At 51.6% G+C, this 17,789-nt stretch overlaps 1 protein-coding gene across 8 annotated transcripts in view; it reads left to right on the top strand.

Moving 5' to 3' along the window:
• Crhr2 (corticotropin releasing hormone receptor 2) overlaps window positions 1-17,106 on the top strand; it is a 46,537-nt gene extending 29,431 nt beyond the window's left edge. For 4 of the 8 annotated variants that reach the window (XM_023564280.2, XM_013150491.3, XM_005002846.4 and 1 more), the window contains 7 exons: window positions 1,229-1,382; window positions 1,837-1,897; window positions 3,256-3,328; window positions 10,413-10,498; window positions 10,675-10,810; window positions 11,250-11,291; window positions 12,418-12,708. In XM_023564280.2, coding sequence (XP_023420048.2) covers window positions 1,229-1,382; window positions 1,837-1,897; window positions 3,256-3,328; window positions 10,413-10,498; window positions 10,675-10,810; window positions 11,250-11,291; window positions 12,418-12,558 — 693 coding nt within the window. In that variant the 3' untranslated portion in view covers window positions 12,559-12,708. Of the gene's footprint in view, window positions 1-1,228; window positions 1,383-1,836; window positions 1,898-3,255; window positions 3,329-10,412; window positions 10,811-11,249; window positions 11,292-12,417 lie in introns of all 8 variants that reach the window. The other 4 variants (XM_023564275.2, XM_023564274.2, XM_023564276.2 and 1 more) reach the window with 2 other exon arrangements.
• The last annotated feature ends 683 nt before the right edge of the window (window positions 17,107-17,789 follow it).

Here is a 17,789-nt window from a genome sequence, read left to right as displayed (position 1 = left end):
TCAAAGTGTAGACTAGGACAGAGTCAATGCAGGTCTTTGGCACACCACTTTCTTGGAGAATTCTCAATCCATTTTCTTTGCTTGGCCTGAACCTGAGCAGACACCCAGCCTGGTTTGACCCTTACACTGGCCTTGCAGAACAGTCAGACATTGGATGTCTTCCAAGCCCAATACTGGCTTATATTAATAAGACATGGCATAGCTTAGAGAACAGGCAAAGTTGGGAAGAGGGACCTTTAGCCTCCCATCTCAGCAGAACTTTCCAGAACCAAGGAAGCAAATAGCCACATGGACCCAGAATCTGGGCTCGGGCTATGGGGGAAAGCCACAGAGCAGCTAGCAGCTCATCACAGGAGGATTACCCAACAGGTCAGGGCATCAGAGCTGGTCAGGAAAGAAGTGGGTATCCCAGGGTTCCCCAGATGCCCAGCTGGCTCACATGGTAGGCAGCTTCCTCCCCACCATCACAAGACTCTGAGGTCCCTGGAGACAAATCCTGAGGATGGTTAGAAAGCTCAGGCCTAGCCTCTGGCTGGACCGTGGCTCTGCATGGCTCTGATCAGACTCCTCTGTTTCCCACATTCCAAGACAGGTGCTCAGGGGTCCACCTTGCTCGGGGGGGGGCAGGGACACATCCTTCTGTGCTGGGGAGGCAGACCTACAGCAGCCCTGAGCACAGCACTGCACTCATGTGGTTCCTGTCTGTGGCATCTTTCCCTTCCTTTCACTGCCCACCAACCTCCCAGAGGCCCCAGGCAAGTGAGTCCCACCCCCCAGAGCCAGTGCTGCCTACTCCATACCTGCAGGCTTGAGGACCTCATCCTCATGTGACCATTTCATTCCCTTGTTGCGGTCAAGTCCGGGTGAAAGCTTATTTTCCATCCCCGTGGAAAGCAGTCTGACTTGGTAGATGACTCTAGACATGACACTGAGAACACCCAATGCTGTTCAGTCCCAGCCTCTGCCTGCTGAAAGCTCAGAATCAGCCTCCCCACTCTTAAAAAGGAAATTCTGAAGTGCTCTTGAGAAGTTAAAGGGCAATAGGACCTGGGGAGAATGGTGCCTTAACACCATCGCAGAGTGCAGGGGCTGGGGCAGGATGAACCTCTCTGAGTGGGAGACCACGTCCACAAGCCCTATTTGGGAGGCCCTCGGCCTGGACACCCTGCCTGGGGGCCTGGCCTGCCCATGCTCCAAGGAGCTCCTGACACCCCTGCCCTGTGTGCAGGTCTGGTGTCGCTGCATCACCACCGTCTTCAACTACTTCGTGGTCACCAACTTCTTCTGGATGTTCGTAGAGGGCTGCTACCTGCACACAGCCATCGTCATGACCTACTCCACTGAGCGCCTACGCAAGTGGATCTTCCTCTTCATTGGATGGTGTGAGGATCCCAGGGGCCTTGTGGGGGATGGGTATGACTGAAGGTCATCTCCCCTCATCTTGGGTCCCAGACATAGCCTTTGCTGCCTCCTCCAGAACAGCCCCAGGATGCAGCCATTTCCTCCATGCTGGTAAGGAAGGAGCTGAGAATCCCTCCAGAGGATTTCCCACAGATAGTCCTCTGCTGCCTGAGCAACTGAGCCAAAGATGCATGCTTTGGTGTCCAAAGAGAAAACGGCTGACTCTGCTTATGTCCCGAAACCTCAGCAATCACGCCACCATGCCCTGCATGTTAAAGACAATTGAGAGTAGAGCCAGGAGCCTGGGGACAGAACACCCTTGGTGCACAGATAGGCTGCAGCTAGAAGAGCAGAAACACGATCCAGGACTCCCTGTAGTCCCCTCCTCTGAGTCCGACAAGAGGGTCCCTTTCCCATTGTCTGTCCCTCTTTCAGGTGTCCCCTGCCCCATCATCATCGCCTGGGCCATCGGCAAACTCTACTATGAAGATAAACAGTAAGTGGAGTGGCTGCACAGGGCAGTGGGATTTAGACAGGTCAGCCTCGGGCTCTGGCTCTGCCATGGGGTGAGAGCTTAGCCATGCCTGGATGGGCTTCTGTTCCTAGTGTTCTTAGATGGACAGGAGTATCCCCCCACACACAAGTACTCACGTGGTAAGTCTTAAGGCAGCTTTGTCTGTTGAATTCAATTCGAAATTGTGGTTTAAGTGCTCCATGGTAGAACCCTGTTGGCCTTTGGAATGTGGTCCTTCTTGGAGTTGGGTGTCAGGTATGGCCAAAGGTTCATGGAAGGGATTGAGGTCTCAGGCTTTCTATCCAGATGGCAGTCAAGGCTGGAACCCAGCTAGAGCTTGTTTTTGGAGATCTGCCTGGAGCAGAGTGCTCCCTGAACCAAAGTCTGGTATATTGATCCAGACCAGCCTAGGAGCAAACAAAAAGTCAGGTCCTAGAGGTGAGAGAAAGGATGCTGATGAACCCAAGTCTCTGTGTAAGGATTTTCAAGGGGTTGCAAGAGCTGAAAAGACCAGCTTGGATTTAAGGGATGAGGGCAAGAATAGAGCCCTAATGTTGGAATGCCTAAAATGAGGAAGACTGCAGAAGGATCGGTAGTGGGCTTCATGTCAAAGGAGGTGTTCAAGGAGAGACCAGAAACTTGGATTCTAGGAGGCAGTAGGACAGATTTCTGCTGGTGTGCACTGGCTATGCAGGATACAGTTTCCAAACTTGATAGTCCTTCCCCAAGGTCCGGGCATTTCTGGCACAGCCAGACTGAAACTTGCCCTTCCTCTATAGACAGTAAAGCATCTTCCCAGCTGCCATCCCTGTAGAATAAACCAAGCCTCTGTCTGCCAGTGAGGTCAGCCAGGCAGCAGGCCCCCTTCACTAGCTGCATATGGCTCAGCTCAAAGACTAGAAGACAGGGCCCGGGGTGCAAGAAGGCTTCACTCCACATCTTCTCCCTTGTGTAGCCCGGTGCCCAGCACACAGAGCAGCAGGTTCCAGCAGTGTGGGAACAGGCGGCAGTTTGGCCCTGGGCCAGCACAAGGGAACCCAGCTCTCCTTTCCTCCCTGTGTCTCCTCTATGCCCAGCCCTGCCCTGCAGGGCGGCAGGGAGCTGAGGAGCCGCCCCCAAGCCTGCCCTCAGTCTTGCTGGGAAACTAGGTGGAGGGAAGCACAGTCCAAGGCCCAGCCAGGGCAGCCAGTGGGACCGGGGCTGCCCACTATAGCATTCTGGGCAGGCAGCCCTGGAGATGGGACTCAGAAAGGGACAAGCCAGAGAGCACTAGTGCCACTTACCGGGTAATCCCCCAAGCACAGCTCAGCAGGCCATCCACAGCCACCCTGTCTTTGCAGGTGCTGGTTCGGCAAGGAGCCTGGTGACCTGATGGACTACATCTACCAAGGCCCCATCATCTTCGTGCTCCTGGTAGGTCCTCTGCAGGGACTGGGATGGTGCTGGAACACCAGGAGGACAATAGAGACCCACCTAGGCAGAGGCACTGGAAAGATGTGGTCTGGGCAGACCCCCATACCCACTCTGGGTGTTGCCCCCATGTCCTACATATGCTGCCTCTCTCCCCAACATCCCCTCCTTAGTCTCTTGTACCCTGTACTTCTCTGGACATCAGGTTCTTTCTCTGGATGGAGAAAGGGCTGACAGGTGGGTTTCTAGTGCCTTCCCTAGTCTGATGTGTGCCAGGCACCCTTGCCAGATAGAGTGCTGAGGCAGTCAGGTGAGCAAGCAGCTGGAGAAGAGAGGAGGATGTGTGGGCTTCCGCTCAGGCCAGACTCCTGCTCCTCTGTGCCCAGCAACCCCCCCGAGCCCCACCCCCCACCCCCAGCCCAGAGCAGCAGATTCCTGCAGCAGCATAATGAGCAATTGTTCCCTGTCCAGCTCCCCGCCCTTTGCAGAGTGTTTTCTCATCTAAGGTATAACTGCTACCGTGTTTTTAAACCACAGCGAGCTTTAATTAAGATAGAACTTAAATGGAGGCCACATTCTGCAAAAAGAACCCATTATATATCATACATTTAAAAAACACACAAAAAAGACCCATAAAGAAATTGGCATTTACGTAAGACTTATTTCAGGCTTGGTAATTTCAGGCTCCGGTATGTACCAGCTTCCTTAAAGGGCCACGACACCCTCTGGGAGACTTGGAGAGAGCCACGTCCTCCTGTGCACACAGCAGGTGCCTAGTGAGGCTGGCTTTTGTCTACCATAGAGACAATTACAGTTTATCTCTTCTGTTTCCTTGCTGTCCTCCTTTCTGTGACCTCTGTGATTCTGGGTCCTATCTTGGGAGTGTCCTTGGTCCATGTGAGTGGATGGTGGCTGGGAAGGATTCTCACCACCGCCTGAGGTTCACGGTCAGGGCTTTGCTCCCTTCCGAAGCAGAAGCGGTCCTTGTCGGCAGTGAGTGGGGGAGGACTGTCCCTAAACGCCCAGCTGCTGTGAGTCACAGGCCCTCAGTGTGAATGGAAACCCCGTAGGATCCATTCCCTCCCTGCCAGCTGCCAGAGCCTATGCTAGAAGGATAGGGATTTTGCTGAGCTTGGGACCCAGCCAAGAAAGGGTGGTCTGAATGCAGACTGATAAGGCACAAGTGTTCCCTGCTGTAAAGACGTGGGGACAGGAGCAGGGGATGTTGAGGGTCCCAACTCCCTACTTCCTCACAGGCACCCCACTCTCTAGCTCCATGGCCATCTCCCCTTTGAACCCAGCTATTGGCCCAACTGGGGCTTCCAATCTGAGCCCTTTTACAGCCCTCTCTACTTTCCTTCCACACCTCTGTCTTTGAGGCACAAAAGAAGTAGGAATTACTGGTGAAGAAACAGGTAACCACTCACAGCTGGTGGCTCGGAGCTCAGAACAGACCTCTTGCCTTGTCACTGCCTTCTGCCTGCTGTCCTCTTGTTGGAGATGTGGTTGGCACAACGTTCCCCCCCCCCCCCCGTCCCCAGCTGTTCCTGCTGCTAAGAGATGCTCACTTACTTCTGGGTTCTGGGAAGCCAGTCGAGAGACAAGAGTTTGCAGGAAATCTGGCTTCTCACTGGTCACTGTCATGGGAAAAGGACATGGCATCACTAGGCCAGACTGAGGCTTAGAGCCTCCGTGACCATGTAACCATGTGCCGATCCTCAAGGCAAGCTCTGTACTCCTTCTCACTGGACAGATGAGAAAGCAGAGATCAGGGAGGTTAAGTAAATTACCTAAAGTGAAGCCAGTGCATATTGATGCAGTCAGAATTAGAACCAAGAGACCAAGCCAGGCATTTGGGTTTTTGTGGTTTTTTTTTTTTTAGTTTTATTTAAAAGGAAAGAGAAAAAACAAAACAAAACAGTGTAAGGGTACAAGTAATACAGAACTACAATTTAAAAAACCCAGCAAGATATCACCAGTTAATAGATTACACATTATCATCAGAGATAGTTGCTCAAGTCACAGGATCAAAGCATACAAAGTGGACATTCAAACAGTGAGACTGAAAACAGTTGTGTTCAATGATCCAACCAAAAACATTAATATGGTCAGCTATTTAACACACCTAAACACACTTGCAGTTGTATCCTTTAGAGCACTTTTTTTTCCTCTTACTACAAAATTTATACATTTTGGGTTTTATTATTCCCATAGTTCTTATTACTTTTTTTTTGGAAGAGAATAAAACCAAATATGGCAAAACAAAGCTGTCAGTCAAAACCAAGGATAGACATAGTACATGATGTAAAAGCAGAGTACAAGGTTATCAACAATGGTTACCATAATGCCTCTTGCTTCCTTAAAAAGAATTGTCTATATCATTAAGTATTATAAAGTTGAACAAAATAATAAAGAACAAGACCAATAAAACCTAAACATTGTAAACATTATAGGACTTCAAAAGAAGATAATAGTCAAACCAGAATGGAGCCAGGCATTTGTTAGCAAGATAACCTAGAACACAGAGCAAGGGATTGAAGAGAAGACAGAAAAGGGAAGAAACCTAGATGGGGAGGCAGTAAGTAGGCTGCACCAGGACATCCAGGCTCCATCTCATCCACCTCCCTGAGGAAACCTGTGCACAGGTCTTAGAACTGTCCCTGTGAAGCCAAGGAAGCTGGCTTGCTCCTTTCCTTCACCCCACCGTGCCTCCTCAGTGGGGCCCTGCATTCCATCTGTCCTGTTCTCATTCTGAGCTAGCTCCTGCCACACTAGAAAGAGCCTCCGACTGGACACTGTCCCCTGCATGTGAACATAGACTCAGGGGAGCAAGGCTGGACATCTATTATAGGGTGTGGCACATTCTGGTCTATCTGGAGAAAGCCTGGACTCTGCATTCCAGGGATGCTGGCTGCTCACTCAGTGTGTCTCTCAGTAACATCTAAGCTCCCTCCATTCCAAAAGCAGATCTAGGGACCCAGCCTGACGTTGGGGACCTGCACTTGTCACCAGCATCCAGACGCCTTGCTGCGCACACTCTAGGTCCTGAGCATAGTGAGCTGCAGTGGAGAGCTATGTTGTCTGGCTTTCTCGTGGCCCACTAAGGGCCACTAAGGGCTTAGGATTTGGGCCTTTGAGGCTTCACCTCCCCAGAAAATGCCAATAGAAGGGAAAATATGAGGTAGCCAGTGAGGACCAGTCTTCCACAGGCTGGGAGGCAGACTGGTAACCAGGCTTCAGGATACCCCCATTTCATCTGAGGGGCCCCCCAGCAGTGAGTCAGCAGACTCACCTATCTGTGTAGGGTAGGTGGGCATACTGGCCATGAGTCCTGGATTGAATTCACATCCTGGTGTAGGGAGCTGTGAGCGAGGCCAGGTGGGGAGGAGAGTTGAGACAGCAGAGCCTCAGGAACCCAGCTCCGGGCCAGGACATGGCAGAGCAGCGGACATGCTCAGGACTAGGATCTGGGCTTCAAGATAGTGGGAAGCCACATAGGGAGAGATGAGCAAGAAACTTGGTCTGCCTGCCTTTCTTTTTCTTTGCTTTCTTCCTTCTTTTCTTCCTTCTTTTCTTCCTTCCTTCTTTCCTTCCTTCCTTCCTTCCTTCCTTCCTTCCTTCCTTCCTTCCTTCCTTCCTTCCTTCCTTCCTTATTTCTTCCTTCCCTTCCTGCCTCTGCATACCCATAAACAGTGAAGAAACATTTGGAGCGCAGTGTCCCCTGTGTGCACTGTGATTTAGCAAGTGTCCCACCCTCCAGCAGGTCTCAGGTGGCTCAAGCACAGGACAGTAAGAACCTGGAGCTGGGCTTGGATGACTTGGGGCAAGGCGTGCTCCATGGGTCATCACAGAACAAGCGATGGGCAGTGCTTCTTGTAGTCTGTGGTATGATCCTGAGGGAACTCCTTGCCCTGTTGGTGCCTTAATTTCCTACCTGTACCATAGGGATGTCACCCCTGCCTCATAGCATCACGTGATGACCAGTGGGCTGGGGTCACTTGCTGCTTGCTATGGGCACAGGATCACATGCTGATGGCTTCCAGGGTTTCCTGAGCTCAGACCTCAGTTGGGAGCTGCTGAAAACTGCCCACTCCAGAGCCTGACAGGACCAGCTCCTTCTGTCTGGCCTGTGTTTCCTCACCCCTGCAGAAACAGCTTCAATATGGGGGTTAGAAGAAAGCTGCTGGTGGCCAGCTGCCTCAGTGACAGTCCTCACATCATCCCTTGCTAACTTGGCAATATAGGCAGGTCACATGGTTTCTGATCCTCAGTTTGTACATTGGTGAAATAGAATTAATGATCATACCTGCTTGTAAAAGTGGTATGTGTGAGTGGTTCTGGAGTAGTGTAAGCATTGAGTCTTGCAGGTAAGCAAGAGGCCTCCACAAGCCCATCCAGATGCAGGAGGTAGGGTCTGAAATCTCCAGACTCCCAGTCACAAGACCATATAGTGGCCCCATGCTCTGGCTAGGCCCACCACCCACCCTTACAGAACCTCATGGGGACAAAGCTGTTTTCCCCAGGGAATCAAAGTGTCACTGGGGTGAGACACCAAGGTCAGTGTCAGGACAGATGGCAGCTAATACAAGGCAGTACATTTCAGAGAACGTTTCCTCAGGGCTCTGGCCTCATCTACACTGTAGTAGCTGTCCCGGGTAGCAGTCCCAGAGCCCATGCAAAGAGCCCACCTAGGTGGGATGGAGGGCATGTCACAGCAGGAGGTGGATTTTCCTGGTTTTGTTCCTGGATGGTTTCACCTCTCTCCCTAGGCTTGCTCCTTCCTCTTCCTCCGCAGCATCACCAAAGCCACACTGGTCACCACACAGGACCTGGGATCCTCCCACATCAGGATGGTTTCTTGACTGCCTACAGCGTACTCCCCACCATCACCTGCTAGCATGACCTCATCTTCAGTATGCACCTTCTGTGTCTCTCCCCAAGGCCTTCCTGGGGTGCTAAGGAACTTACCATTCCTCCTCCCCACACCTGTCCTTCCCCAGCTAAGCCACAAACCCTCCACAAGTGCGACCCATATCTGCCTGTCCACATCCTCATCTGTGATGCTCAGAGCAGAGCCTGGCAGAGTACAGTTGATTCCATTGAATGAAAGAATAATTAAGTAAAGCTAGAATTCAAGTGAAACCAAGTCAGGATACAAGTGCTCCCCTAAGAACTGGGCCGGTTTTGTTTTGGGGAAAAGGGAGGGGGAGTCTAAGAATGGAGAACTAAGGGCTTGGCATGAGCAGAGGACCTCCTGGAGAGAGAGGGAGGTGTCTGTGATGAGCCAGTGCAGATACTGTAAAGAGGGAAGCCGGGACACAGACTCCAAGGGGAGAAAGCCTTTCAGGCTTCCCAGACCAGGCAGAGCTGGACCTCGAGCAGCTCCACTAAATGCCCACCTGGTGTGAGAAGAGGGGTGATGTGTTGACCCCCAAATGCTCCACTCTAGATGCTGCCCCCAGTCCTGCTCAGCATAAGGATACGAACCAACATCAAAGGGGTGCTTAAGGACCGCCTGTTGATGGATGGATGGATGGATGGATGGATGGATGGATGGATGGATGGAATATTTGATGAATAATTGAACTAATTGGTGGGTGGAAGAATAGATGGATGAGAGTGGGTGGCTAACTCAGTGAACTGGCTAGCGTGTTGAATAATATTTGATGCATATTTGGGTATGTGACAAAGATGAAAGTATATTTTGATTCTAACAGCCTTGCAAGGGTCAGAAAAGACCAGGTACTAATTATTACATAGGATTGATCTATGTAATAGGTTATGGGGACTTATCAGGAATATGCCAGAAACCCAGAGGTTAGATGTTAGGTGACCCTCATGAGAAAGCAGCCTCATCAAAGGCTTCCCCAACCCCAAAACTCCTTCCCCTGTCCTCACCAGGCCACGATCTGTGATGTTAGAGCTCTTGTCCCTAAGCCCACCCTCCAGCCTGGGGCTGACATGGGACAGGGTTGATGTCCTATGATGTCTGTTATGTCCCCCACTCCCAACCTGGGATTTGGAACTCAGGGAAGGCCCTAGACCAACATTAGAAGAAATGGATTTTCTAGACAGAAACTTGGAGGTGTGTGTGTGTGTGTGCACGCGTGCACGCACGTGTGTTTGGGTATGATCCTTCAGACATCCCTGGGCTAATGTGGGTCTCTGTCTTGCCTGTGAGCACTTTGAGAAGGATTCCCCTTGTGAAGTCAGGCCAGTAGAGAACCCCATTCTAGTCCGCCTGCACATGAAAGCCAGTGAAGAGAGACACAGGCCCATCCATGTACCAGACTGACACATGGGCACACAGAGCAGGCCCACAGCAGAGTGTGCAGTAGGGCAGCACACAGCCACAGGGACCAGCCAACAGACTAACAGACCCTCCAGGCCCACAGAGGCCTGCATGAGTCAGGAAGCTGACTAAAGAATTAACTGGTGGGCTAAGGCTGGAGGCTGGGGGGAGGCTCAGAATGAAGACAAAGAGGTCCTTCCAGGAGCCTCGAGCCTCGGGCTGCCCATTCATCTTCCTACCCAGGAGTGTCTGCAGAGGCTGTGAAGCTCTTGGGTGTGGGGTGGGTGGTGGTTAATCACTCCATCTGGCCAGTGCTTTCCTGAGGCAGGGCTAAGAAGTCCTCAGTCCGACTTGTGTAAGTGAGAGTGAGAGACCCCAGTGTGCATTTTTAAGACCCTGGTGCCCTGGCTGGGTCCCAGCATGGTCCAGGGTCCCCAGGCTCTCCAAGCTGCAAATTAGGACCTCAGTGCAGTATCTACCTTGGGTTTCTGTGACCTCCTGCTACCTCTCTGGTTCAGACCTGGCAAAAAGGAGACACAGGGATGGAGCATTGATCATTGTTCTCACCACCTTCAGAGGCTGCCTTTTCTCCTTTGGAGCTGAGGGTAGAGGAAAGACCTAGACACAAGGGTCGTCTCCCTGTCCTGGCTAGGGAGAGACAGAGTTGGGGGGACTGGGCGGGGTGCTGGGTGACAGGTATGTGCCTGGGATGTGGCCTCAGGGAATGGGGCTTCCTCTCATCTCCTTCTCTACTCAAGGTCTTTGCTTTTCTCCTCTTTGTCTTCTTCCTTCCAGATCAATTTTGTGTTTCTATTCAACATTGTCAGGATCCTCATGACAAAACTTCGAGCATCCACCACATCTGAGACAATCCAGTACAGGTTCGTGAACCTTGGATGCCTTAGTCCTTGCAAGAGAGCAATGAGGGATCATTTGGGCCACACACCCCCCTTCACTCAGGCTCCCCGAGGAAGTACACTGGAGACCCCTCTTCCCACCCTACGGTGGGCTCTGCCTGCGGGGGGCTCAGATCTGTCATCACCCTCTCACCCCCCAGGAAGGCGGTCAAGGCCACCCTGGTCCTCCTGCCCCTGCTGGGCATCACCTACATGCTCTTCTTCGTCAACCCCGGTGAAGATGAGCTGTCACAGATCGTGTTCATCTATTTCAACTCCTTCCTGCAGTCTTTCCAGGTGGGACTCATGCAGAGAGCATCCCTGACCCCAAGGCTCAGGCGCCCCTCAGTGTGTGGGGTTCGGTGAGATACAAGAGCACATTCATGCTCACTCAGAACCCGGCCTGGCCCCAGGTGTAGCCCTGTTACCTGAACCCCAGCACTTCTGAGGAGTCAAGGTGGCTGTAACCCTACTTACTGCCCTGGACAGGCCATAAAACGTAGAGTAGGCTGAGCTCCCATCTTTAGGATGATGGTAGGTGAGGACCAGGTTGCCCTCGCTCAGAGGATCTTGGTATGACTGCACCCTGTGGGCGACGGCCATGGCTCCTGAACTCTATCCAGCTCTGATGCAGGGGTTATGGGTCAATGTGGGCCTCACCATTCTGTCTCCAACCCCACCCTCAAGATATAGAGGCTCCTCCACAGGCCCCTGATGACTCCCTCCTTCTTCCTAGGGTTTCTTTGTGTCTGTCTTCTACTGCTTCTTCAATGGAGAGGTACGAGGCCGGGTGTTTGGGGGTGACCTGGGCTCTAGGCATTTGGGGAAGCTTGATCCTTGGCTGGGCTCAAGTGTGCTCTGGAAGATGTAAGGGCAGCCTGAAAAACTGCCCTGCCTTAGGGGAGCAGAACTCCTCCAGCAGGGCCTAGAGGCCAACGGAAGGTCCACCACAAAGTCAGAACTAACAGGCCAGTGCCCCTTGCATACCTGGGAGAGGAGGTGAGCAGGGTGCCCAGATTGCAGGCACTGGGGCAGAGAGAAGTTGGAACAGAGGTGGTGACAGGAGGAAGCCTCCAGGGACAGGTGAGGTGTTGCCATGCAGGTCGTTATGGACTCAGTTCAGCACATTCCCCCACCACAGAAAAGAACACCCAGCTGGGGTGCTCCAGAAGCAAAACCTGTCAACTAAGGGGCCCCAGGATCCTGGCATAGAGATTACAGGGAGATATACTGTCAGCCAATAGTGGGCAAGGACCTCGGTGGGCTTTGCAGCAAAAAGACACAGCCTGGGGCCTGAGAGCTTCTAGGAACCCCAAAGGAACACGGTGTCCCCAGAGCTATTTAGCTGGCAACTGCACAGGGCAGCAATAGGCATCTACACAGGTGTGGGCGAGGTCCCTGAATGCTGGCTGGAGGTCCCTGGCTCTGCTGGCTGGAGGGTAGGGATGGAAGGAGCCTCTGAAGTCAACAACGAGTGTTTTGGGAGCATTAATGGCTAGGATGCAGAAATAGACTCACTTTACAGAATTGTTCCCTTACAAGAAGTGAACAGAGCCATTAGCTTTGCCCCTCGGGAAGTGCATGCTGTGGGAGGAGGGGGGAAAGGTCCTCCCAGAGGAGGACCACCCTTTCACCATGGGGGGAGCAGGGCCCCAATAAGGATAAGAAAACTGACAGCGAGCCCAGAGGAAACTGACAAATCCACAAAGACAATGTGAAGCAGTTTGGGGGGGCGGGGGATTAGACTTTGGCAGAGGGATGGGAAAGAGAGCCCCCAAGAGAAACTGCAAGGGGGGTCCCAGGCTCAGGGGAAGGCCTCAGTGTGAGAACTGCCCCTGGGCTCCCTGAACAGTCTCCCAGGGGAGAAGGCAGCCCTTGGTGACAGAGCCTCCCCGTCCTTGCAGGTGCGCTCAGCCGTCAGGAAGAGGTGGCATCGCTGGCAGGACCATTACTCCCTCAGAGTGCCCGTGGCCCGGGCCATGTCCATCCCCACGTCACCCACGAGGATCAGCTTTCACAGCATCAAACAGACAGCTGCCGTGTGACCCCCACTCCACCGCAGAGGCAGCCCCCCACTGCCCTCCTTCTGCTCCCTCCTTATTGCAAGACCCCAGGGACGCAGCAGGGAGAGGAGAGACCGGCCCTCCAGCCTGGCAGGAAAGAAGTGGTGCTGGGCAGAAGGGGACTCGGGGATACAGGGCCTGCTGCGGCCTGGCCTGTGAGTCTCTGCACAGCAAGGAGCAGAGGAGGGTGGCCAGGGGAACTCCCAAGCAGAGCAGGGCAGATGCCTTTATCCCTTGCCCATCCATGCGTCTCTAGATGGATCTTCACCATAGCCCCACCATGAAGAAGCTGAGGCCCCGGGAAAAGGCCTGTCCTAGTTATGTGGCTCACTACCCCAATCCCAGCACCCATGGCCCCAGGATAGTTTAGCTCTGCTCCCACTTTCTGCCTCCACACTCAGAGGCACCCCCTGTAGCTGGGAACTCAAGGGTTATCCACCTGGCTGCTCTGAGAAGCCTCCCTCACACCCTACTCCTGACTGGCTATCTCTCCCCTCTCCCCAGCCATCCAGCTCCTGGGGCTTCAGCCAGGGTGCTGCTTCCTCCATGGGGGTCTTGTCAGTCCAGGACTCAGATTGGAGGCTTGGAAGGGGAAGGTCAGGGAGGAGAGGCATCCAGCAGAGCCTCACCCTCAGGCCAACCAGATGCACAGCACAGAACAGATAGGGAGTAGAGGTGTGCTAGTGGGAGCGAAGAGTGGAGTAGGGACAGTGCATTTGGTGATGAAAACTACTCCCCAGGCCCTCACTGGCCTGGGTCTCAGCCTCTCCTCCACTATCTGTGAAATAAACCACACCTCCGGAATTGGCCTCCCCACAGGTCATGTGACCAGGATTTGAGGGTGGTGCGGGCCCAAGATGGGGGCTGCATCTGCAGGACACAACCATGTGCCCCCTCTTTAGGGAACACGGGCCCTGGCTGGGGTGGACCTTCCTCTCTAACTGTGGTATGTTTGGAGTCATCCCCAGAGCATCTGCAGGTCCCTTGTTGCTCCTCAGGCTGAAACCTGTCCCCCAACCTCAACCCCAACCAAAGGCAGTGACTAAGTCAGCATGGAGGAAGGATGCAGCTCAGCCCTCAGAGCAGGCCTGCCCCAGACTCTGCAGGGACAGAGACCTCCCAGGCTGTTTCTGATTTACCTTCTATCCCAGTCCCCCTCAAGGCTGGTAGCTGGGACCCAGAAAGAAGCCACCAGGCCATTGGTCTGAACAAGGGCTTTTGCTCTAGGGACCCCCACAAAAACAAACTTTGAAAAATTATGTACCCCATCCTGCACATTCTTAACTTGGCATTTCAAGATGTTTTAAAAGTACAAAGGATGTGATATGTAGCATTTGATAAATATTTACATTTTAAAATAAAACTGCCACAATATTTTATAATATGTCATGTGGAATCTAAACACTGCAGTTATTTAATACCCAGCCTCATCTGTCTAAAAAGCACATGAACCGGTCCTTTGTTAATAAGTGAAAGCATTACAGGTGTCCTTTCCTCTAACTTGTCTCTGCATTCCACTGCCCCTAAAGAATTTTAGAGTGATACAATATTTTTTTGATGGAGTCTTTTGTGGCTCACCCTATCATACTTCTCTGCCACAAAATGTATTTGTGGGCTGAAATTAAAATGTTTAATTTTCTAAGAGGAAGAATTTGACTTTTTAAAAAGACTTCTACATTGAGGTTACAATTTTTGTTATAAATGTAGTAAACAATTGATTAGATATTAAATTTTTTAAATAATTATTAAACCCAAAAAGACAAACTCAGTTGAAAACACACTTTGTGAAATGGATAGGAGTTTAATTGTTCATGAATCTAAGGATGAATTTTACTGCAAGAATGAATCCGGACTAAGAATCAATGTTTTTCTTTCATTTTTTTATAGTGCTATATGCGGAGAGGGCTTTTCAAATAAATAAGTAGAAGCTATAGGAATGTCCAGTGCAACTCTATGTGACTTCTGAGATGTGTTTTAAACTGCATGGCAATCTATCATCAAAAATGCTCTGTCAGCCAACTACTTAAGCCCTCTTTGCATTTGACTGGAAAAAATGAAGAGAAAACAATCAGACTTGCAACAGGGTTTGCTACCCGTCACGGCATATCCACTGTCTCACCACCAGCCCCTCTGTATCAGACTGTCGGTGTGGGCTAGGCGTTCAAAGCTCCACAGAGCACCAGAGTGTGATGTGGGCTGTGGCTTCTCCTGTTGCATGGAAGGAGCTGCCTGAGTGCTGGTAGGACAGAATTCATACAAGACCTCCTGCCTACACAGAGCACGATGCTTTTGTAAAGCAAAGAGGTGCAAATTGCTCAGTCTAAAAGACTACTCAGAGAGAAGTCTGGGGCCAGAAAAGATTGAGTAGGGGCTCAGCACTCATCTGAGCGGACTCTGCAGAATCTCAGTGTAATCCCTGCCATTCACCAGTGCCCCTCACACGCAGCCCTCAGCTCACTCTCGCTCCTGTGCTCTGTGGCCTGCAGGAATCAGGGTCCCGTGGTCCTTGCAGGCATCCAGGCCTGCCGAGGCCATCACTGTGAACAGCACCAAGCTGCAGACCTGACTGAGCAGTTTCTAATCCATTGTACCTGCAGTTGAGGAGACCCGCTCCAGTCCTGTAAGCCCCTCATTACCTGGACTCATGGTCGTGGGCCCGTAGATCTCTGCCTTTGAAATGCCACTGGCCATCTCTGTGGGTCCCCACTGCTAACCTCATTATGCACCTGCTCTTTGCAGCCCAGCCGGTCCTCATTAGCCTCTGAAGCAGCACTGGCAGGCCCTTGTTAAGTGGCCTTCCTGGAAAGCAGCTTCATTGAGAGACCCTCCTCTGTGATAGCAGGAACTTCCAGCACCCAGACCTTGCGTGCTGGGCCCTCAGTTTCTTCTGTTTAAGCCTCCTACCCACCCTGGTTTATAAAGTTCACAAGGATTCCTCACCATGGCAGCTTGGTCCCACTTTCAGTGAGATACCACACAGAGCCCTGCCCTGGCCCATCAGCAAGGTGGGTTAGGACATGACAAACACGGAGGCAGGTGTGGCAGGAAATGGAACACGGGGCAGGAAGTGAAAGGCAAGGATGGCACTTTTCCCTCAGGAAGCAGCTGAAACCTCAAAGCCCAGCCATCCTGTGGGGGATAACTAACTAGCAGTGGAGAGGATGGAGGTAAGGTGGACCTCCTGTGCTTGCACAAAGTGATCCCAACGTGCACAGTTACATGGAGATGGAAACACATGGCTCCCATTATGCAGGCAATCACTGCAGCCACAGATGGAAGCCCAGGTAGATGAGAGCTACAGACATGGTAAGTGGAGGTTCCCAGAGCACATGAGGAGACCGAGATGGAGACATACACACCTATCCATCACTCGTTCCCCGTCCATTTGGCGCCACTGTGGCCAGAAATGAAAATAACAAGAATAGCACAGGACCCTGATTCAAGATACTCAACAGCTCCTTGAGAAAAAACAGCTCTAAAAACAGCACAAAGTGAAGGCAGGAAAGTGATTTGTGCCTGTTCCCGCCTGTGCAGGTCTCTCAGCATCTACTTCTGTGTATCGTCTTGAGGAGCAGGCAAATCAGCCTTTGCAGCCTCTACTTGCCCTTATTTGACCCCCTGCTTTGTACACATCACTAGCTCTACGCCCATAGTGAACCCAAGCTAGGTGAGACTCCTGACCAAGACCCCCACCTCCTTTCCACTTCCCACCATGCAGCTCCAGGCACTCGCCACAGCCAGAGACAGCAGAGAAGACAAGGCCTGCAGTGCGCCTCTCTGCCCTGCTGAGCACCTGCAGAGCCCTCAGTAGGTGGGGAACAGGTGCAGTGAGGCCCTGGGTGGGGGAGGGGCTGTCCCAGAGGGGATACTCAGAGCAAGCTGTGCCCTGCACATGTCACGGGGTTCCTGAGGCTCAAGGGAAGTACTTTGTTAGCATGGCAATGTTGGTCAGTAAACATTTTAGGGGGCCTAAGAGACAAGGTGGGGTGTCCAAAATAGCATACTTTGCCAGTTATAATTAGAAAAACAACAGATTTTAACTTACAATACATTTATAGTCATTTGTTAGGTCTCAGGTGCAAAGCAATTCCACAGAGCATGAGGACATTTTAAGGTTACACTGTGCACGTTCTCGCTGACACATCTGACAGCAGACAGCATTCCTGGCTGCCACAGTCTACAGCCCAACGATATCAGGAAAGAAAACATTCTTTAAAGATCTTCCTGTCTAAACTGGGACCTGGTTTAAATTAAGAATTTATCTTTGTAGAAGTTTCTTACAAAATCAAAACCCCTGAGGAAACACTGGCCATGTAAAAAGAACAGGAAGACATTTTGCAATTCCAAAGTAACTTGCAAGTCAAATATCTATAAACCTCATAATCACTAAACCCCAGGAATAATTTCTGTGTACATAAGATATCCAAACTCTCACTTGGGACAGATGCATTCATGGTACTGCTCACTTTCCCGCATGAAGGTGTAAGTCTCTCTGTATCTACTTCACAATAAACTCTACCTAGACTTCTATATGGCCTCTATGTCATGAATTATTTCATCAAGGGCAGATAAGCACCAAGAGTCAAGGAAGTGATGGGTCAGCTCCTAGGTGTGTCAGGGCCTGGCTTCCCAGTGACACTTCAGTGAGGATCAGGAGGGGTTTATGTAAATAGTTGTCTCTTGGTAGCTTGTTGGCAAGAGAGGTTTCAAAGAGGAGACATTCCAGCTGGGAGCCTTGTTGGGACTTTCCCCTTAGCCAACAGGGTTGCCCCTGGCAGCAGGCTTTGGAAGCTACTCTTTCCAGGCTCAGTGGGATCTAGAAATTGCACACAGTCTGACTGTGGACTGTGTATGAGCCAGCAGTCAAGGACCCTCCTTTCTTTCCACTACACTTGCATCCACTCATGCTTGTGTACTGCAGAAAGAGAAGGTAGGGACCTGTTTTTCTAGAAATCTGTATGGGAGGCAGCTATAGTGGGAAAGGAGGAGGGAAATATAAAACATGAAAATTTATTCATCAATATGCCCAGTATGGTTTCTAGGCTTCGCCCCTAATGTACCAAGAATTCTCCTGAGGGAGCTGAGCTACTTAAAGGTGTTAATTAGTACGAGCAAGGGGCAGGAGGTGCTGACATCACCGCCCTTTGTGGACTGAGCTGTTTCCAGGTTTCCCAAGACTGTCCCACACCACACAGGACTATGGTGTGTGTCTC

The sequence above is a fragment of the Cavia porcellus genome, unplaced genomic scaffold (genome assembly GCF_034190915.1).
Source record: "Cavia porcellus strain 051 isolate PalLab524CR breed Dunkin Hartley unplaced genomic scaffold, mCavPor4.1 scaffold_2, whole genome shotgun sequence".
Lineage (NCBI taxonomy): Eukaryota > Metazoa > Chordata > Mammalia > Rodentia > Caviidae > Cavia > Cavia porcellus.
The sequence above is the reverse complement of the archived record's forward strand: the minus strand, read 5'-3'. Positions and strand labels throughout refer to the sequence as shown.